At 39.3% G+C, this 22,451-nt stretch overlaps 1 protein-coding gene across 9 annotated transcripts in view; it reads right to left on the reverse strand.

The window, feature by feature from the left end:
• Window positions 1–22,451, reverse strand: part of lrp2a (low density lipoprotein receptor-related protein 2a) — a 64,615-nt gene that overhangs the window by 11,149 nt on the left and 31,015 nt on the right. For 5 of the 9 annotated variants that reach the window (XM_058392426.1, XM_058392424.1, XM_058392425.1 and 2 more), the window contains 24 exons: window positions 21,905–22,144; window positions 20,979–21,167; window positions 18,943–19,863; window positions 18,448–18,613; window positions 18,064–18,222; window positions 17,673–17,962; window positions 17,338–17,538; window positions 16,527–16,550; window positions 16,372–16,404; window positions 15,852–16,094; window positions 15,084–15,209; window positions 14,373–14,492; window positions 13,561–13,692; window positions 10,499–10,700; window positions 9,963–10,258; window positions 9,115–9,781; window positions 8,104–8,274; window positions 7,782–8,005; window positions 7,249–7,426; window positions 6,935–7,131; window positions 6,325–6,570; window positions 5,746–5,874; window positions 3,646–3,765; window positions 561–677 (listed from right to left, as the gene is read on the reverse strand). In XM_058392426.1, the coding sequence (XP_058248409.1) occupies window positions 561–677; window positions 3,646–3,765; window positions 5,746–5,874; window positions 6,325–6,570; window positions 6,935–7,131; window positions 7,249–7,426; window positions 7,782–8,005; window positions 8,104–8,274; window positions 9,115–9,781; window positions 9,963–10,258; window positions 10,499–10,700; window positions 13,561–13,692; window positions 14,373–14,492; window positions 15,084–15,209; window positions 15,852–16,094; window positions 16,372–16,404; window positions 16,527–16,550; window positions 17,338–17,538; window positions 17,673–17,962; window positions 18,064–18,222; window positions 18,448–18,613; window positions 18,943–19,863; window positions 20,979–21,167; window positions 21,905–22,144 (5,391 nt within the window). The remainder of the gene's footprint in view (window positions 1–560; window positions 678–3,645; window positions 3,766–5,745; window positions 5,875–6,324; window positions 6,571–6,934; window positions 7,132–7,248; window positions 7,427–7,781; window positions 8,006–8,103; window positions 8,275–9,114; window positions 9,782–9,962; window positions 10,259–10,498; window positions 10,701–13,560; window positions 13,693–14,372; window positions 14,493–15,083; window positions 15,210–15,851; window positions 16,095–16,371; window positions 16,405–16,526; window positions 16,551–17,337; window positions 17,539–17,672; window positions 17,963–18,063; window positions 18,223–18,447; window positions 18,614–18,942; window positions 19,864–20,978; window positions 21,168–21,904; window positions 22,145–22,451) is intronic. The other 4 variants (XM_058392428.1, XM_058392427.1, XM_058392430.1 and 1 more) reach the window with 2 other exon arrangements.

The raw sequence follows: 22,451 nt of genomic DNA on the forward strand, positions 1-22,451 counted from the left end.
TCTGTGCCATTTGCCTTGCATCCAGGAGGATGCAGCTAGACAATGTTCTCATTGGGATAGAAAGCTGGCACTGTGCTTCTCTCCCTCGCAGGAAGTGTGTGAGACCGGTGTGGCAGAGCTAAGCACTTAGCATTCTTCTACAAGTAAAATGAGATGCTCAGAAATGCTGTGGAAAGCCCTGCCAAATAACAAAACTCTAGGAAATGGTTATAACACATAACATTTATATGTTTAACACAGGCCTATTTAAAATGCACAAATAGCGGTAATTATTTAGCTGAATAATGCTTTCTTTTGTATAATTCCCTGTGAATGCCTCATGGTTAATGTATTGTCATAAAACTGCTTTCTTTTGTAAAACCAGAATTCAAAAGTGCTCATGCATGATGCAACATGATTTGTAAGTAAATAATTATTCAGCCATTAATTATATGGCAAATAAAACCACTAAAACTGATAAAAGATGGTTTTGCATCAGCAGTTCAGGAGAAAGTTTGAGAATGAGGTTGCCACGCCCCCACTGTATACTCCCGCCAGCCAAACAAAGAGGCTCTGCTCACCACAGTCTCTTTCATCCGAGTTATCCTCACAGTCGTTGTCATGGTCACACACCCAGCGTTCAGGAATGCAGCGCAGGTTGTCACAGCGATACTCGCTCTCTGTACATGCTCGAGGGTCTGCAGATGCACAAAACTGTGTCAATCTCTTTCTTTTTCTTTTTCTCTCTCTCTCTCTCACACACGCACACACACACAAAATACTACAACAAGCTAATTTGTTTCTCTGTATATGCTTCAGTTAAATCTTAATCTAATTGAATTAAGGCAATTTCATTAATAAATCAGGTTTTGAAAATTTATGTTTTTATGTTTTATGATTATGTAGTTTGCGTTTTTCTTTCTCATTTTATTAATTCTTGAATTGTTTCCTTTACACAGCACAGGCCAGAACAGTAACTCCTATAGGTGAAGATATAAAATAACAACAATTTTTACATGCTATGTACACAGGCAATACAAAGCCTAAACTCCATTTACATGTTCACACAGAGGTGAGTAGAGGTGAAATGTGAGCGCAAGTCTGGGTTGAAATTCCTGGAAAATGTAGATAATAATATGTGGAGCTGTGATAATTTCCAAAGACTAGTATTAAGACGAGGCAGTTCCTAGTAAATAATCAGGAAGCTCATCTAAGAACAGAAGCCATGCTGACACACTTTCAGGTGATGATTTACCTCCTCAAACACCCAGTTTAATATTTGTTCATTCCTGAAACGTAGTATTCAGCACGATACTATGGATTATTCAGTACTAACAGTGAATACAATGCATCAGGTGTTTGGTTATAAGAGTGAGGAATACGTTTACACCTGCTGACAAGCTCTGAGAGTTGAAAGATTAACACAGTGGAGTGACAACAGGAGGAAAAGTCAACAAAAACAGAAGAAAAGGAACGAACAAGCAAGCAGCAGAGCAGGTGATTCAGTTATTCATAAGCCAAGAGTAAAAACAGGGCGTAAACTGAGAGAAGATGAGTGTGAGCTCATGTGTTTGAAATCAATGAGATCAAATGTGAACACAGGCATCCTGGACAGTTTAAAGATAAAGATGGATATGCGGTGGTAAAGTCCCATGTGTGAAAACACTATAACTGATATGATTTATTATTCTAAGACAATAATTGACACACTCTGCAAATGCCCAGTAAGTATTTGATTGTCAAATGCAGTCTAAGTGCAAAACACCACAAAAATGCCGCAGTAAATCTCTCTCACATACACAAACCAAACATTTAACACTGATAACAAAGTTGGTTATGTTGTGTTTTGCTATGTTACAGGATTAAGGGGTTATCTAATGAGCCACAGGTTGTTTTTTACAGCCTGTCACAGTTATAAAGAACCCCCCTCTGTTCTGAGGGCCATTTTTATGAGGTGAGTTCATAGATGAATTCATTAGGAGGAGTGAAGCTGTGCACTGCAGCACGGCAGCTCCTGTGTGGGGGGAGAGACAAGTGCTGAAAAAATCAGCACCCCTTTCAGTGTAAAATCTCAGTGATTTAGCGCAGGCTCCCATCATCCTTTCACCCAACTCACAATTTTCAACAGAGAGCTTCATCTCTTCCTGCTTGTACTCCATTTTTCTGTCTCTCACTATCTAACCTCCCTTCACTCTTCCCTCCTGTTTCTCCACAAGGTTTTTTTTTTCTGTAAAGCTGACATATTCGCACCCAGAGCTGAGACCTATGGTTTGGGTAATTATATTTATTAGATATTCAGCTATGATCCTGACACAGATTAACTATTGCATCTTATGGTAACTCTGTTTGTTATACTCTTGATAACAATGTTATAATGGTTTTTCTTAGGTCAAGTCTGGGTGTATAATACTGGGTTTTTATATAATATGGTAGAAGAAACCATAGTTCACTATTTCCCCAATTGCCATGGTTAAAATTGACTTTATAAAAGGAAAGGAAAAACTAAAAAAAATACCTTGTTTTGCATTTGTAGGGAATAGTTAATACCAAAAACCAATGTTTATTGGTATTGAAATCTCAAATGTAACTCCAGAACCAGTACTATTACAGTTTCATGACTTTGTTTTAGCATCCCGTGGCTTTATACTATTTTGTGTGCACAATTAGTGCACAAAAATTCAAATGCAAAATAATAAGAAGTGCCAGATCTTATAAGCTGTTAAATAATGAAGGTCAACTTCATACTGATACACTGAACCAGATTTGCCATGATTAATGCAATAATTAAGAATAATTGCAGTATTGCTGCATGAAGCAATGGTATATACTGCCACAAGACTTTTATTTGAATGGTTGCCATGATTGCATTCTTAGAATTAATGTTTGTCCTTTTTACCTTATTTCCATTTTTAATCATCTGTTGCCATTATGGTACATTATATTACTTTAGTGTGCATTTTCTATTCCCCATATATTTTAATGTTAAAGGCAAGGTGCTTGTAATTAAAGTACACAGTACAAAGTATACTGTATTGAAAAACCCCCGTCTCTGACATTTCTTCTTAAGAAAATCCTTGCAGCCTTGGAGGTATTAGATTAGCAACCTGAATGGAACTCCCAGAAAATGTGCTTTTACAGCTGAGTAACTCAACTCTGAATACCATCAATTTTCCCTAAATACCATGCTGATTATGTGATGCCATCTTGTAACATGTTTGAAATATGAAAGGAATGTTTGCGAAAGTCTACTGGGTGTGTCATAAGCAACTGTAATATGTGATATTGTGAAACAAACAAATTGGAATTGTACAAAACATTTACGACATTCAGCAGACCACCAAAGGCAGCTTGGTGGACCTAGGATTTGACCTCACAACCTTCCAAACAGTAGACCAACACCTTAATCACTAAGCTTCCACATCCCATTTACAGGACATATTCTACAACCACACTAATATATATATCTTTAACTTACTCCGTATAAATGGGTACATTTTTTTCAACAGGTAAAGTGCATGGCTTGATCAAATTAAAGCTAATGTGTGTCACAATCCATTTGAGTAACTTCACATATAAGGAGAAATGGACGTTATTTGTGTCTGTTCAAATCATACCATGGTCAAAAAAAACCTTTTCAGAGTTTTTTTTGAAATACAAGCTACTCACTGCAGTTGCGTTCATCTGATCCATCTCCACAGTCATTGTCTCCATCGCACTTCCAGCGCAGAGGAATACACTTATGGTTATCACAGCGGAAATCTCCAGCGGGGTCACAGGTCAACTCCTCTATAAACATGACACAGAGTTCAAGTTTTAATACACATTTACTCACAAATAGGGACATGCATTCATGAACTATCTTTAAGTTTATAAGTTAATGGAGAGCACATCCTCTCTTAATGACCATATCAGTCTTTTTTACATAGAAAATAATAAATAAATAAAGAGCTAGGTGTTTTAACTCACATTTTATTCATGCACACAATCAATACACTAGAGAAAAAGCTGAAAAATATATTCTTTTTCGACGATAATCACAGTTCTGAATTTTATATAGAAACCTACACTATCTGAACATGTCACTTAAATATATATATGCATACTGTGAACATTCTGTTGAGTTTAAACATGACTTAAACAAACAGTATCTCCCACTTGTCCAAAGTTGTTATCTGGACTAATTTTACAATTTGAGTCTGCAGACAGAAGAGATAAATGAGACATTCTTTAGCACCTTGTGGCATGCTGTTTAATACAGACATGATGATAAATGCAGCACTGAACTTTGAAGAGAGAGAAAACAGTAGATTTAATTACAGCTAGGATGAAAGTAGGAAAGGGAGTATAGACACCTCCCTCAACACACACACACACACACACACACGCAACACACACATACACTGAACACTGAGTCATGGCAGATACGCTACAGAGGAGATCTGAGAAGTGAGGAGAGGAGAAGCACAGACACTTCTGAACATACAGATGCATGCACACACACACACACAAACACACACACACACACACACATAGAATCCAAGAGGTGCCCCACCTGGCATTCTTATGCTCAGATTAGGGAGATCTCTCCTCTCTGTGCAGGATGGCACTAATGGAGTGGGGGGATGCTGATAACACTTGGGAGGACTGGAGTTGTGCATGTGTGTGTGTGTATGTGCATGTGTGTGTCAGGGTCAGACCACAAAACTCAATCTGTACTGACAGCTTACATAGGAATGTCCATATATACATGCATATGGCATTTACATAAATGCACTGATATATAAATTATTTTATTAGTTCTGAACATTTTATATTAATCAGAGTTTTACTGCAGTTGAATCAATGAAGTGGTCGATTTTTATTGAGTGCAGCTACCAGTGGGGACTGAGAAGAGGCAACATCAAATAAATTGTGGCCTAATTAGAAAGTAACAAAAGCCATTAGATTTATTGATGAATTACTTAATCTGATTTTCTTTACTTCTCATATTTAATTATATTTAATTGTAACATATTATCGTGGTCACATAATCAGTATATTAGGATATTGAGCTAAAATATTTTTTAATATCACACAGCTCTACATATGATGACAAAAATACACACTTAAAGTAATTTTACTATTCCATTTACGGACACCCACAGAGGATGAAACTGGTCTGGTGCCTGACACAGAACTAGACACACAGAGACCATAAATCTATGCTGTAGCTTCAGACTAGCAAGGGGTTGAGGGTAAAGGTCAGACGGAGCTATTCATCAAAGCAGGCTCTTCTCTTGCTAATGTACAACTGGATTGTGAAGGGATGAATACATAATCATCTCTAACATCACCACACACCATACTTCAAACACTGATTTCTGAAAAGATTTCTCCTAAATTAAAGCTATTGACATTATATTAGCATATTCTCACCCTAATCGCAGGAATGTGCTCAAATTAAGCTCACAGTATTTAGATTGGTTTGAGATTTTCCAATTTGTCTGGAAAGTCATCCTAAAATGTAACTCTTGAGAGGATCACTTATAAATCAGATTTGGTTTACGAGTGGCGCTTTAAATTAGGCATATTATTTGCATGTATTTATTTGACAGGTGGTTTTATCTACAGGGACTAAAAGGTGAGGCAGCATATAATCTAAGTACAAAGCTGACCAGCTGAGTATTAAAGGCCTTGTTCAAGTGCACAGCAATGACTCTAGCTAGACAACTCACAACCTTACTAATAAAGTTACTAGTCAAGACGCTTGCTGTGTGTTTTACTCACCACAGTTCTGCTCATCACTGTTGTCCCTGCAGTCGTTTTGTCCATTACACACGGCCCACAAAGGTACACAGCGGTAGTTTGTAACGCAGTCAAACTCAGTGTGGTTATCACATCGATACGCTGGACCCACTATGAACACACCACAAAGCAACAATCAACAACACAGTGTAATATAAAAACAGAATATATAACAAATTCTAATATGCCAGTTCATGCCAAAGGATATTTTGACTTCCACCTCATCCCATTCTAGTCCTCCAAACTCTCACACCACACATGCTACTCAATTAGCAGTGCTATAAATAAATGATGCACATATTTATTATAAACATTAGCGTGACAGTTTAACAAATTCCACATTCTCGTTACTTTGAATGCTACTAAATCAGAGGCATGGTGTTTGTTAGTTGAACTCGATTTTGTTTTGAAAATTTGTTGTCTGGGTTCAAAATTAATGCATTTTATCTTTGTTTAGGAAGCCATGCTATCTAAAATAATGATAATAATGAAATAATGTTTATAAAGTTGTCTAATATGCATGAACGACCTGATTAAAATACAGCACAAACTGTCACTCACTGCACTCATCGATGGGCTCATCCGAGTTATCTCCACAGTCATCATCTACATCGCATTTCCAGCTCTGAGGGATGCAGCGACCGTTCCTGCACTTGTACTGGCCGGGACGGCATGTTCTACTGGAGCAGTGTGAGGGCTCCTCGTCTGAACCGTCTCCACAGTCGTTTTCCCCATCACACTGCCATGCCTCTGGGATACAGCGCTTATTACTGCATTGCCACTGGTGCGACTCACACTGGTGTGTTGCTGAAAGAGGGACAGATCATCTCAATGTGAACGTTTTTTAGTGAATTTCTATCTAGTACATCTATAGTGTATGAATGTTGACAATCATTTTGTTACATATTCTAAGAAAGCTCTGGAAAATCTATATAAGACTAAAGGCAGTCAATAGGGTGGTCAATAAATCTTGATATGAAGCACTTATTTTTTGTAAAGCTGCTTAAATGAATTTGTCAGACATGGAGAAAAAAGGAAATGTTTGGTCTGGTTAGAGCATGAATATATTAAACTATGGGAAAAGTAAATGTAACAAGAATTAATATTACACCTCTTGGGCTGCAATATAATATTACCAATGACTATGTGATTGAATAAAGTTTTTCCATACCACACAGCACAGTGTCCTCATCAGATCCATCAGGACAGTCGTGGTTTGAGTTGCACAGGAAATGTGAGCTGGTGCAGTTTCCATCATTACACTGGAACTGGCCCAGTCTACAGTGGTGCACAGGGCATGTTGAAGGCTCGTCAGAACCGTCCCTGCAATCACGCTGCCCATCACACTTCCACCAGATAGGGATGCAACTACACAAAGACAGAGAAAGCACCCAATTAGAAACCGGACAAATGTAGGTGTTTACAATTGCTGTACACAGAATTACACACCCAGGCCAGTCAGATGCTAAGGTCTGAAGTACTCACCGCTCATTGTCAGCACATCTGTACTGTGTGCTGGAGCAGCTGGGTAGGCAGCGGGCCACGCCCCCTATCTGCACAGTCAGGAAGTGGTCAGGGCACTGACAGGTGTATCCCCGCCCGCCAGCTTTTAAGAGACATAGATGAGAACAGCCGCCGTTGTTCATTCCACAGGGATTGGTTACTGAGGACCGGGAGAGAAACTGTTACACCACATGCACTTACCACAGAGAAACAGAGGTTGACCTCCCTCCTACAGAGATAAGACAAGGGTATCTAAAGACTTCAATCTGTCTTGGGAAAATACGTGATTGATAAAACGGATTGACTTTCCTGGCCAAAGAGGGGGAGGAGAGAAAACACTTGCTGCATTGTCTTTGTCTTTGTAAATATTGGCACATACTCGAAAATGGCTTAAGTAGACATTTAAAGGAGGAGATAATGATCAGAGATAATTGGAATAATGGCTCCAAAAGGATAAAAGCCGGCTGTAGAGCTTGTGATTACACCCCGCTTGAGTTCCTCTGTCCCAGGCTCACCTATGGGCTGACGATATGGGTGAAGCACGTGGATATCAAAGGGCCTGTGAGTGGTGTTGACAAGAGCTTGGCGCCCAGTGCCGTTGTACTTATTGCCTTTCTCCACTGTGCGAGTGTTCCAGTCTGTCCAGTACACAGTGTCCTCAAACACAGTTATGGCAAACGGGTGAGGAAGCACACCATCATATACAGTGTGGCGATGGCGGCCATCTAAATCAGAGTACCTGAAGGATTTTGAAAGTGTTGGACACAATTTTTTTTAATAGTTTTATTTATTTAATAGCATTATATTTATAAGATAATTGTTGAACATTTTACTTACTCAATGTAATTGAGATGAGCATCAGCCCAATAGAGCATATCATTGGTGTAGTCAATGGTAAGGCCATTGGGCCACTCGATCTTAGAAGTAATGATTGCAGACTTGTTGTTGCCATCCATCCCAACACGACCTATGAAAGCTTTATGTCCCCAGTCAGTCCAGTAAACATATCTACAAATAACAAACAGAATTCATTTGAGAACTTATTGTGCTATTTTATTAGTAACCTACACAGCTGTCACATGTCAAATGTGTGACAAAATAACATTGTAGCAATTCATGTCATCCATTTCATTCATGTCCCTGATGAAGAAGTCTACAATCTGTTTCAGACTAAACTCAAACGCTCAACTTCACATCCAACGTTGACTCTGGGCTTGTTTGAGGGAAAGTGTAAACCACTGGATTGTTTACATACAGAAGGCTCATGGAGATCAATTACTAGTTCATACATCACATCTAATTTGCACAAACTCTTGATTTTTACAAAAAAGATATTGATATTACTGTATATAGCAGTAATTATATTCTTGTTGCAGTCAGTGTAGTCAGATTATTTCTTCATTCAATTTATCTAGAAGGCAGTCAGTTTCTGCAGACCCCATAATTCCTTTCCATGCTATTGTGAAACTCAAAAAAACCCAGTACAGCCCGAAGCAGAGTTTTCTTTAAAGCAAACCACTGATCGTCATTTCCAAAACCACACATGAGTTTGATGACATCAAACATTGAACTTGAGTAACTGTATCACACTCAAAGCACAAACAAGCTCAGGTCCTGAAAAAATAGTGTGAAAATTGAATGCATACAGTATTAAATACGGCAGTATTACTATTTTCGAAAGTAGTTATGTCACAATATGTTTAGAATATGCAATTATATTTGTACTGCAAAATCAAAACTCGTACATTGTAAAATGTAAAAACTGAACACTGTGTCAGGAAAAGCTGACACTCTTCAAACAAGACTTCAATATTCTAAACAAAGAAAGACTAAATACCATCCACTCACCCAAATTTTGGATGCACCACAATGGCTCTTGGATTCTCAAAGCAGTAGGTGTTGTTAGCATCCACACAGTGCTCAGCCAACTTCCTAACAAATCGTCCATCTAGCTCAGACACCTTCAGACAGTCTAGAAAGCTGTCCACCCAATAAAGCTTCCGTCCCACCCAGTCCACAGCCAGGCCTTCTCCATGCATAATGCCATTCAGCACAACCTCTCTGCCTGTGCCATTAAAGAACATCCTCTCCACCACACGTTGGCTCACATCGATCCAGTAGAGACGCTTATCAACGCGATCAAAATCCATAGCCACAACGCTGCTGAGGCCCTGCAGGATGAGTGAGTAGGCCTCTCCATCTGTAGATAGGTTGCGCAGGTAGTAGCGGTTGCTGAAAATCAGGTAAGGGCTGATGTTGCTGTTCTGCCGGCAACGACTCCCGTCTGGTTCCCGCAGGAAACCTGGTGCACACTTACACACATATGAGCCCAGTGTGTTCTCGCAGATCTGACTGCATACACTGGGCGTCTCTGAACACTCATCTACATCATCACAACTCTTCTTATCGGACATAAGGCGGTAGCCAGGACGGCATGTGCACACAAAGCTGGTAGGGGTATCGGTGCATTCATGGTCACAGTGGTGCACAGATGGGTCTGTACATTCATTAATACCTGAAAAAATATCAAGTGATTACTACTGCAGCAGCAGATGGTGTCAAGTTCTAAAGTATCCTAAAAATCCCATAATGACGAAGTTATTACACTGCTCTATTAGAATCTTTTCACATCCAGTATTGTTTTCAGTGCTGAAAAACAAAAATATCCTTGTATTAACTGTATCGCATCTACTCACCACAGCCTTTCTCATCACTGTTATCATTGCAGTCATCGCTGTGGTCACACACTTGGCTGGACGGCACACAGTTCCCATTGTCACACCTGAACTTTCCAGGAGGGCAGGTAGGGGCTGGAGTGTGGCACAGGTGAGGCAGCTCATCTGATTCATCACCACAGTCATTATCGCCATCGCATTGGAAGTCCTGTGAGATACAGCGGCCATTCTGACAAGTGAACTGGTGCTGTTGACATGCCTGGTACGTACATCCTTGCTCATCGCTACCGTCTCCACAGTCATTCCGCCGGTCACACCTACCACACAGAACAGATGCAAGACAGATATTTGTAAGTGCACCTAAATCAATTACTCTTTATTGTTCATCCTATCCTTCTTCACATGTTACATTTGCATGCAGTGACATATTTATAGATATACAGTTAACAAGTTTATTTATTCTTGTATGAAGTGATGTGTTCATACTACTACTTTGGTCATGTAGTTCATATCAGTTTCTCGTGTAAGAATATAAGTACATTAGTATTAGTTCTGACCTGTATGCACTGCGGATGCAGAGGCCATTGCTGCAGGTGAACTCATTGGCAGAGCAGGACCTGCGTGTACAGTTCTGGTGTTCATCATACGCATCTGAGCAGTCTGCATCTCCATCACACACCCAGTCCCGAGGGATACACTTCCTCTGTGGGGGCCGATTATTCACACAGGTGAACTCCAGTGCTGTGCAGGTTCGATTAGCTGAGAAGTCAAAACCCACCAAAATGATTAGAGAATGACCATTCACAATGATATATATACAGCAAAATGGGAAGGCCCAATGTTATTGCTTGTGGCAATTTAAAACATGCCTTGTTATAACTTCGAACCTGTTGCAATTTAAAATACAACCTTGATCATTTGATGTTACAATACAACCACCGAAAATAAAAGTCCATACGACTCTGTCCCTTTAAGAGCCAATATTAATGCAGGGATGCCACACTGACAAATGAATTTTATTAAAAATAAAATTCAACCCTCACCACAGCATGTCAATTAGGAGTAGGAGCCAATTTCACTGTTCAAATACTTTCCAAATCCATTATCCATTACTGACCATTTTTATTTGTTTAATTTAAGCATTTAAATTTAACAATTTCAAAAACAGACTTGCTGAAGTCACACTGATCCCGAGGTTGAATTTTTCTTGAAGGTGTGTTAGGCCTACAGCAAATTATGTTGAAATACAAGTATGTTACACAATCAGAAGACAACCTCTATACTGTATAGAATAACATTTGTATTTCAGCCTAAATCAGCAACAGTGAATATGACAAATAACTTTTTAATTACAATGCTTGAAGTACATTTGTTTGGAAAATTATATTTATAATATTTGTTATATTTATTTATTTATGTTGTTATATTTATTTATTTATTTATTTATTTATAAATTAATTTATTAAAAAGGTCCCCATTTTTAGATAATTTCAAATAACCTCACCTACACATCAGAGAGTTTAGTATATATATATATATATATATACACTATATTGCCAAAAGTATTCGCTCACCTGCCTTGACTCGCATATGAACTTAAGTGACATCCATTCCTAATCCAATTCATTAATATGAATTAATGGGTTAATTGAATTAATATTATATTAATTGAATTAATATGAATTAATAAATGGGTTCAATATGACATCGGTCCACCCTTTGCAGCTATAACAGCTTCAACTCTTCTGGGAAGGCTGTCCACAAGGTTTAGGAGTGTGTTTATGGGAATTTTTGACCATTCTTCCAGAAGCGCATTTGTGAGGTCACACACTGATGTTGGACAAGAAGGCTTGGCTCTCAGTCTCCACTCTAATTCATCCCAAAGGTGTTCTATCGGGTTGAGGTCAGGACTCTGTGCAGGCCAGTCAAGTTCCTCCACACCAGACTCTGTCATCCATGTCTTTATGGACCTTGCTTTGTGCACTGGTGCACAGTCATGTTGGAAGAGGAAGGGGCCGGCTCCAAACTGTTCCCACAAAGTTGGGAGCATGGAATTGTCCAAAATGTCTTGGTATGCTGAAGCATTCAGAGTTCCTTTCACTGGAACTAAGGGGCCAAGCCCAGCTCCTGAAAAACAACCCCACACCATAATCCCCCCTCCACCAAACTTTACACTTGGCACAATGCAGTCAGACAAGTACCGTTCTCCTGGCAACCGCCAAACCCAGACTCGTCCATCAGATTGCCAGATGGAGAAGCGCGATTCGTCACTCCAGAGAACGCGTCTCCACTGCTCTAGAGTCCAGTGGCGGCGTGCTTTACACCACTGCATCCGACACTTTGCATTGCACTTGATGTATGGCTTGGATGCAGCTGCTCGGCCATCGAAACCCATTCCATGAAGCTCTCTGCGCACTGTTTTTGAGCTAATCTGAAGGCCACATGAAGTTTGGAGGTCTGTAGCGATTGACTCTGCAGAAAGTTTGCGACCTCTTCGCACTATGCGCCTCAGCATCCGCTGACCCCGCTCCGTCAGTTTACGTGGCCTACCACTTCGTGGCTGAGTTGCTGACATTCCCAAACACTTCCACGTTCTTATAATACAGCTGACAGTTGACTGTGGAATATTTAGGAGCGAGGAAATTTCACGACTGGATTTGTTGCACAGGTGGCATCCTATCACAGTTCCACACTGGAATTCACTGAGCTCCTGAGAGCGACCCATTCTTTCACAAATGTTTGTAAAAACAGTCTGCATGCCTAGGTGCTTGATTTTATACACCTGTGGCCATGGAAGTGATTGGAACACCTGATTCTGATTATTTGGATGGGTGAGCGAATACTTTTGGCAATATAGTGTATATATATATATATATACGAATATATATATATATATATATATATATATATATATATATATATATAAATATATATATATATATATATATATATATATATGGACTAAATTACATTAATTACATTAATGAAAAAAAGAATGACAGAAACGATCATGTCTTTTCTGTAAAAATGTCCTGCATGCAACTAAGGCTGTTTTCTACAAATGTAGGATACAGAATGCTAAGAAGATTGCATAGTAAGGATTTATTACAATAAAGACATCTGTTTTTCAATTCAGCTATTCATACATTTTAACATTTTAATGGTGTTACACAATGAGGTATCCTTTTAAGGTCATACTGGCTAGGTCCCAATTGACTGAACTTTGGCATCACATTGTTTGGGCTTGTCAGAATCAGGCTGCGTATTGTGAACAGACACACTGGACAGAAAATGCATGGCAGCTGGAATCCAGAGAGAGCCAGGCAGCATACACAACCACAAAGCAGCAAGTCAGGCAGGAGAAATCAGGAATGCAGATTCCTTACTCTAACACTTTAGACATCAGCCACGAGCCAGGCTCTTCTGCATTTCTATTGAGCTGTCTGACTGGTCTACATTGAATAAGGAAGTACAAAAGAGGGGAGTAGAGGATAGAAGAGGTCAGCATTGAACTGAATTGCACTAGAGATGAGATGAGAACTTATAGGAAAAATAAGTTCACAGAGAACAGAGACAAGAGACAGAGCAAGAGAGAGAAAATGAGCTGAGGATCACTAACCACAGTTGTGCCTCTGGTCTTCATCACTCATGTCTCCACAGTCGTTGTCTCCATCACAGATCCAGGAGGCTGCAATGCACCTGCCATCATCACAGCGGAACTGGTCTGAGCTACAGGTTCTCACTATAGTGGCTGTAGGATTAACACAAGCACAAGCCAAGCCTGAACAAGGAGCAGTGCAATGGCAATCGAAAATTCTTGTAATGTACTCAGATCCTGACAAGCTAGACACCAAAGACACTGGTATGCTGTGAACAAGTGCATGAGAACAAGAATTATTGTGCTGCGTTAACTCATTCAAAAGCAAGAGAATGTTTATGTATGGGAGAATCATTTGAAAGGCAGTCAGTGGTTCCACTATAGGAACACTACTACAACTAATACAAAGACATTCATTTTAGACATTTATGGCTTAAAACACCTGTCTGAAATACCTAAAACTAACTAGCTAACTTTACAAAAAATAAAGACATCACATGATTTAACACTTACATGTAAGAATATTTTAACCTGAACAACTGACACTTAAATCTCAAACAGACTCTTGTTACCTGAGGCTTGTTGTGATCATAAATAATTTCCTTTCTATAACTGTGTACTAGAACCAGGAAATTAATGCCAGTTTTAACTAGAAAGTCTATTTTGTTAGTTATCAACTGGTTACTGAGGAATTGAGGCTATATTCAGAAATGTTTTCAACTTTATTAAAATTTGCTAGTGACCATAGCTCTTCAATTGATCATTCTAAGAGGATATACAGCATGTAATGTATGTATGTTCTGCAGTAAATCTAACGATGAAAGGTTACTCACTGCAGGTGGAAGGTTCATCTGATCCGTCTGCACAGTCAGTGCCACCATCGCAGTACCAGTGTGCTGGTATACAGCGCCCATTTGTGCAGCGGAACTCATTCTGGGTACACGTAGATGTTGCTAAGGAGGCAGAGGAGACTTTACGTCACAAGTAATCTTCAAAAAAAGGGCCTCTTCTGAAAACCTCTTCTGAAACCTCTTCTAAAACCACAGATAAACCCACTGTGGCATGGCCTTAACTAACAAGGTCTTTAGACAAATTCAGAAAAGGTTTGTTCCCGATGTCCTGTTTATCTTTATGCTAACTCATTTACAAAATGAGTTACAAAATCATCCACTTGACCCACACAAAAAAACATATAAACAAACCACGATTATTAGTTACTAATGATTACTGCTTAAAATGCTAAAAAGTTTAAACACAACACAAGCTTTCAGTATAACTATGTCAAAATTGAATTAGCTGTTCATAAAGCACTGTGAAATCACTCAACCCATATTTCAGGCTAACCTTAAATGTATATGTCTTATACTAGACACAAATCAATCCTGAACTTAAAATGGAGTGTAACTAAATACAACACAACTCTGTACAAGAAACTTTCAAATAGAAAGCAGAACTAAAGCTTAAGCTCTTACCAAACCATTTATACACAGTGTCTATTCATTGCATGTATGCTACACTTTTATTATATTAGACACAGAACTTACCGCAGTGTGTGGGGCTCTCATCACTCATGTCTCCGCAGTCATTATCCCCATCACACAGGTAGGAACGTGGGATGCAAATGTTGGTACTCTGGCATTTAGTGTGACCAGGCTGACACGTCCTCTCAGCTAGAGAGCAAAATATCAAACGAGAATCAATAACAGAACATCCTGAGGAGAAGATTTATTCCTCTTATACCCCATCCATGCCATGCTTTTTATCCATTTATGGTTACATTTAAGCATTTGCAAAACTAGTCCCTGTTGTTACGTATTTTATTACTTACATTATAACATCTATATAACAGCTATAATATGATAACAGCTATAAACAGTCGTTTCCTCATCAGCCATTATTTTTTCTGATGTTAGTAGGAGAAAAAAACACACAGCTAGTCATGTTAACAGGAAACCGCAAAGCTATTAGGCAGTAAAGACCCTTTGTTGGAAAACTTACAGGAACAACTACACTGTCTCTATCTGTATAAGTGCTAACACTGGAGACTCCTTCCAATAATGCTAAATATGCATCCTCTCATAAAAAAAAAATCTTAAAAGAGGCTAATGTGGAGCATCTATCATATAAGCCCCAGTAAATTAACTGTTGCTATAGAAATGATAAAATGTTAGAACTAAACTGATATGCTGATATGCAACACGGAAATGCTGGTATAGAAAATAAACCAAAACCTTCTGGCCAAGTTGAATCAAGAATTCAACATTGCTGTGGTATAATGAAACATAATAGAATTAAGAATAATGCGTGCATACCGCAATTGCGTTCATCTGACGTTCCGTTATCGAAGCAGTTATTGATGCCATTGCACGCGTACTCCCGAGCGATGCAGCGGCCATTGTTGCAGGCAAACTCTGTGTCTGGGTCGCAGGGCCGAAACAAGCAGCCTTCCTCATCACTGTTATCACCACAGTCGTTGTAGTGATCACAGCGGTAGTGGTATGGCACACACCGGCCATTTCCACAGGTATACAGGGTGGGCTCACAGGTGTGAAAAGCTGCCAATCATAATAAAAAGAATATAAACTACTTTTTTAAGAAAAACAAAAAAAACATAAGCAACAATAAACAAATTTACATGATATTCTACAGCTGTGATGTTGATGCTGACTCCAGTAGCTTCCAATCCAGACTCTTTATTAGCGAAGTAGTTACAAGCAGACATTACGTAGCATACAAGCATTACATACAAGCTGATTTTCCAAAAAGGTACTTGATTAACTTGGCACTACTATCAGTAGATAAATAAGTTAGTTTGCAAACACTATATATTACCTGAGAGAGCAATAAATGCCGCCACTTGTGGGACTGCATGCAAAAAAAGCAATGTATTTTCTAATGATTAGTCATTTCTAATAGTAGGTTAATAAATGCAAGCAAATCTATATTTATTCTACAACAGATGATCAAAGAAACATAATCATACACACCAAAAGTGAAATCACTCTTGAATCCTGGAGACAGAGACATTGTATTGCATTAGGCAGAAAATGGCCACACATTAGCAGAGGACTGAGCAGAGACAATAGCAGTAGTACAAGATGTAAAAAATTGACATTACATGAATTATTGAGAAAACTAGAAAAATATAATTGCAGCATGCATTTAAAACATCAGAATCACATGTCACAAATCAACCAATCAACAATTAGCTCATTATTCACAACCACCAGTGCACAATTAAAAAATCTTTTTATGACATTCTTGACTCAAATATATTTCATTGCCAAGATAGCTCAGATTGCAGCTATTATTAGGATATTCATTGGTATGCAATGTGACATCCTGCTGTAACTTACAGCAGCTCATCTTTTCTGCCTCCACTGCTACAGTGAAGGCAAGCAACCTTTTCATTGCCAGAGTTAAATAAACTTATTAAATTTTTATACAGATTTTGATTTAGCTTTTATTGATGATAATAATAAATTGACTCAAGACGGCAAGCTAGGCTAATTATATAGCCGATAAAAGCAATGGCAAGAGTGTTGTTATGATTACAGTTTGAAGTTTTTTTGGACATCAGCACAAAAGGTGCTCCAGCTAGCAGAGAAAGAAGCCACTAAGTAGTCAAATTCAGGTTCTGTCAGGGTAAGTGATAAAAAAAAATTAAAAGACTCTTAAATACCTCAAAAAAGTGACTGGATAGGAGTGTACATGTCAAAAAATAGTTAGAGATTATAAAAGTATAGGTAAGGTTAAAGATTACATGGCTTGAAACAATAGCACACAAGTATAGCTTACCACACACTCTCTCCAGTTCATCACTGCCATCACCGCAGTCATCGTCGTTGTCACATTTCCATGTTCCACGGATGCAGCGACCGTTCATACAGGTGAACTGGCCTGGCTGGCAGCGAGTGCCATTATCAGGGATGCAGTATTTGTTGTCAGCCAGGTACCAGCGACCTTCTGATGGACACTGGCACTCTGCCCCCTGAGGACCTAAGCATAGCAAAATGTCTCTTAGTACGAGAAATACTCAGGACAAAAGGTAACTGCATGCCTGAATGCTCCTTAAAGCAAATGATTTTTTTTCATTATTTATCAATATAATAAACTCTGATAAATAAGATCACCTGGAGTGCAGATATGGCTGCAGCCTCCATTAAATTGCAGGCAAGGGCTGCTGCATTGCTGCTGTTTGCTGTTGGACAGCACATGGATGTCCATAGGCCGAGATGGAAGGTTCTGAATCATAACCCTCTGGTCCGAGCCATCGTGCTTGTTCGCTCTATAGATGCTGCGTGTGTTCCAATCTGTCCAGAAAATGTGCTGTCCATACACAGTCATGGCAAACGGGTAAATGGCTGTGCTTACGATGACCTCACGATTAGTGCCCGTCAGAGAACAGCGCTCAATTTTCTGTCTGATTAAACAGAAATAAACCGACAAACAACGATTTATGGAATGTGGTTGAAAGAAAATGTGATTTATTGAGCTGTATAAATAGAAGGCACAGAAACTTACAGGCTAGCATCGGCCCAGTAGAGTCTCTGCTCATCATAATCTAAGGTTAAACCATTAGGCCACACCAAACTGCTGTTAACAATATCGGTCCGGAAATTTCCACCCAAAGTTGCACGCTCAATCTTAGCATTGGTTCCCCAGTCAGTCCAGTACATGTATCTAAAGACAAAAAATTCTTAAATAAGAATAGAAAGAAACTTGGAACAAGATAAGCAGTTGTAATGGATATGGTAATTAAGGACATTTTTATTCACAGGAACCTCAAAATAACCTCGAATAAGGCATGCAAGAAGACATAAAAAGAACTGTAAGATTATATTTGTACTTTTATGAACCAGTACCAATAGTAATAGTACATTCAACTAATACATGATAGATACCAACCCACTGCATGGGTCCAGCATGATGGCTCGTGGTCTGGGCACATGAGCTATAAGAGTCCTCTGTGACCCATCCACGGCCATAGAGTTGATGGTCTGATTAACATAGTCACTGTAATAGATCCTTTTATTGATCCAGTCATAGGCAATACCATCAGGAGCACCCAGATCTACATACACAGAAGATGTAGACAGACCATATTACTACATAGGCAAAAAACTGCATCATGGAACACTAAACTTTTACACATTAAATTGATTAAAAGTCATTTTAGGACCCTGTTCTACAATGAAATGAATTATTAATATCATATTAATATCACTCTCACACCAACTGAAGCTAAAATACTTAAATGATTGCATATTCACTTTTTATATTTATGCCATTATATAATCAAAAGCATTATACAATTTATGCCACTAATCTTCCAAATCCCCTGTTGGAACACTGCCTAAACCAAGTTCCCAACACACACATTTTACATATATAGTACAGTACCTGAAGCCACCACGGTAGCAGGTGAGGTAGGAGATGATAAGCTAATGTAGCTGATTTTGCTCTGTCCTGCTCCAGAGCTTTGGGTGAAATAAACCCTGTTGTCCAGCCTGTCATAATCTAGTGCTACAGAGGTCCGGGCCACATTGACCACAGGGAAAGGCAGGGAATGATCATCAGGGTCAAGCCGTAGTGAGCGAACTGTACTCTCTGTAGTGTATATGAGGTAATCATCACGAGACACCACACAGGTCATACCATCCACAGCCAGGTTTCCAAAGGCACATGCACACTTCTTAGTCTGGGTGCCAGGCAGTGCAAAGCAGAAGTGAGAACAGCCCCCATTAGACACTAAACAGGGATTGTTATTAAGCTCCTGTGCTGACCAGGGCTGCATCCTCTGGTCAAAAATTGTGACGTCTCTCAGCATGTTAATGTTGTCTCTGATCACAATTGGTTGGTCAGTGTTTCCTGGTTCTTTACTGACTTGGAATACCTTTTTCAGGTTCCTGTCCACCCAGATAATGTTATTCTCAAACACAGTGATGCCATAGGGAGTCGGGTAGCGGCTCCCGTACCGTATAATCTCCGTCTCGCCTCCATTGGGCGGAACCCTTGCAATCATGTCCAGTGAGTCATCCACCCAATAGATATACCCATTCCTGTGGTCCAGAGCAAGCCCTCTTGGTGTAATAATACCAGATGTGACCAACACAGTCCGGTTGGTACCATCCAGGAAAGCTCTTTCAATCTTGGGGTTCTGCCCATAGTCAGCCCAGAAGAGGAATCTGTTTTTCGGATCAACCACAATGTGACGTGGCATGTCCACCTGGGTCTTTAGAAGAACACGTCGAAAAGTGGTGTTAAGTCGAACAACTTCGATGTAGGTCTCTGTCAAGAAGGCATTTGTGAAGTACAGATTACCTGTCCAAATACAAAAAAAACAAAACAAAACCATTTATACTGTTTTCAGCTGTAATTAATAAATATTCTTTCAACATTCAAACATTCTAACCTGATTATGTCAACTGTGCTAATAATCAAAACAAATATATAATAATATTTTCTTTTCTTTCATTTCATAGTTAATTAGGGTAAAGGTGAAATGAGTTCAGCAAGATAATAGCCCTTTGTCTTTTTCACGTTATGATTTTATAACATTTCAATGTTCAGTAATGACCAATCTAAGGCATTTTGCCATTTGCTTGTTTAAAGGTGGTGATGAAAAATAATTCTTGATGTATTACAGCATTTCTGTTTCTACTTTGGGTTGTCTTTCCACTTAGAATGAAGTTATTCTGACTGATCACCTAATAAAAATGTTTTCTTCAAAGATAACACTGCCCCGTCCACTAGGCTAAAGGGTTCTTCGAAATGTTTGACAATTATGAAAATGTTGTAAATCATAAGCTATAGCCCACAAGGTCACCAGGTATCCACCCAATGGAACACCTATAGGAGATTTTGGAGTGAAATGTTAGACGGTTTTCACTGATGCTGTTTGCTGTGCATGTATCTTGCTGAAATATGCAATTAGATAGGCAGGTTAGCAATGTAGACTAAGGCTGAGAGAAAATCTAAAATGGAAATAAAAACATAAATAATACAGTGAAAGTACAATGAAAGTATAATGCCCAAAGTTTGACACTGTAAACAGAATACACTTTAACTATTCTACATACTTACTAGTGAAAAAGTCAACCACAGTCTCTGTACTCTACTACACCAGGGTCAGACCATAGCAAAGCCACCAAAATTCCTTAGTTTACACCATATACCCCAGAGGATTAGCTCTTCCATGTCATCAACTGAGTGATGTGATCCTGCAGAAAAGCTGCTTATGGACATCTTATACACCATCAAATGGAAACCCCTAGGCACACTTTGACTTCTGAACTCTTTTAACATGTTCCTCACATTCAAGCAAAATATGCAGAGAGAAGCAGGTCCTGTAACAGCTTATTTCTTCTGTGCAGGTAATATATGGTGATCGCATTCCACTGACGAAGTATAGAGTGAGATTAAAAACTACCACACACCTGCTGCCCAGTCCACAGCAATGCCTCTGATCCCATTGCGTCCAATCCCAGAGGTGACAATATTTCGGAATCCAGATCCATCAGGCTTTATCCGGCGGATACCGTTCTGAGAGGCAACTGTGCTGCTAAAGTCGCACCAGTACAGGAACCCAGAGGGCATGTGCACATCCACATGCAGAACATTTCGACCTGTGGGACAAACACATGTCCACTACTTCACTGGGTGAATATATAAATTGGTAGCATATAATCAGTGGCCACTTTAGTAGTCCTATCTTGTATTAACACACTCTGGCAATTTAATCAGGGCAATATGCCAATTACCTACGGTAGCCCATCTGCTATGCACAGTTCTGCTATGCACAATAAGGATGCACAATGCTATTTGAAATAAAAATAAAATGTTGACCACCCATATGTAAAAAATGGTTGTCCAGCATTTAAATTTTGGGGTGAAAGAGACTCAGATGTCACCAGCATGGTGTGGTTGTGGTTGAGTCAATCACTATCATTCACAGCAATGTGTGAACCAGACAAAGTGGTGAATATGGGCTATAAATGGGCCATTTACCCATTTGTATCAGTGGAACAGCCCTACTGTCCCTGGTATGTACATACCAGTGCAGCACCCACCAAGTTTCCACTATCATGTCAGTGTCACTGGAGTGCTAAAAATGGTATAATATGAAATTAATATCTGGGTCTATGGTGGTTTCCAAAGATGGATAAATCTTGGAATTGTGTGTTTTATAATTAAAACATTTACATGAATTCTTGGATAATATACACATATACTATACAATCAAAGGCTGTAGTACATGATATAGCATTTTAGGAAATAATCAATCACTAATGTTCTCAATTCTACATCATAACTGTTGTATGCTACCTACACTGATACAGTCTCAGCTATGTAAAACACCAACCTCTCCCTGCCACAGGCACCATGGCCTCAGAATGATCTACTCCCTCGAGACTGAATCCCTTGATGGCAGTTAGCATCGAGATGACCACATAGGACTGGTACGGAGCACAGGTCCTGTTATCAGCATTCAGTTTGAAGCCTGTAGCACAGGCACACGAGAACACGCCGCCAGGTCGAGGAAGACACAGCTGCTCACATGCACCAACGTTATTACTACAGCCATTAGAGGAGCCGGCAGATGCTAGAGAGAGAAGAAACGAGAGAGGGTCAGGTTGTGCATTTGTTGTGCATTTGTGCATTGGTTGTGCAACCCTGCTCTTTTAAAATGTTTAATAGTAGAACTGCAGATCAAAGCCCTTCAAACCACTGATTCATCCATTTTCACCTGGACCATGCTGAGCAAAAATCACTATTCTGTACCTGAGCATTGATCAAACAGACCTCTAATTCTACCTGATTTAACCTCAACACCTCAAAATGTCTATCCAAATTAAGACATAAATAACCAAAAACTGCTACTAGTCACAGTGATAATAAGAAGCAAAGTG

This window comes from Hemibagrus wyckioides, linkage group LG06 (genome assembly GCF_019097595.1).
Source record: "Hemibagrus wyckioides isolate EC202008001 linkage group LG06, SWU_Hwy_1.0, whole genome shotgun sequence".
NCBI lineage: Eukaryota > Metazoa > Chordata > Actinopteri > Siluriformes > Bagridae > Hemibagrus > Hemibagrus wyckioides.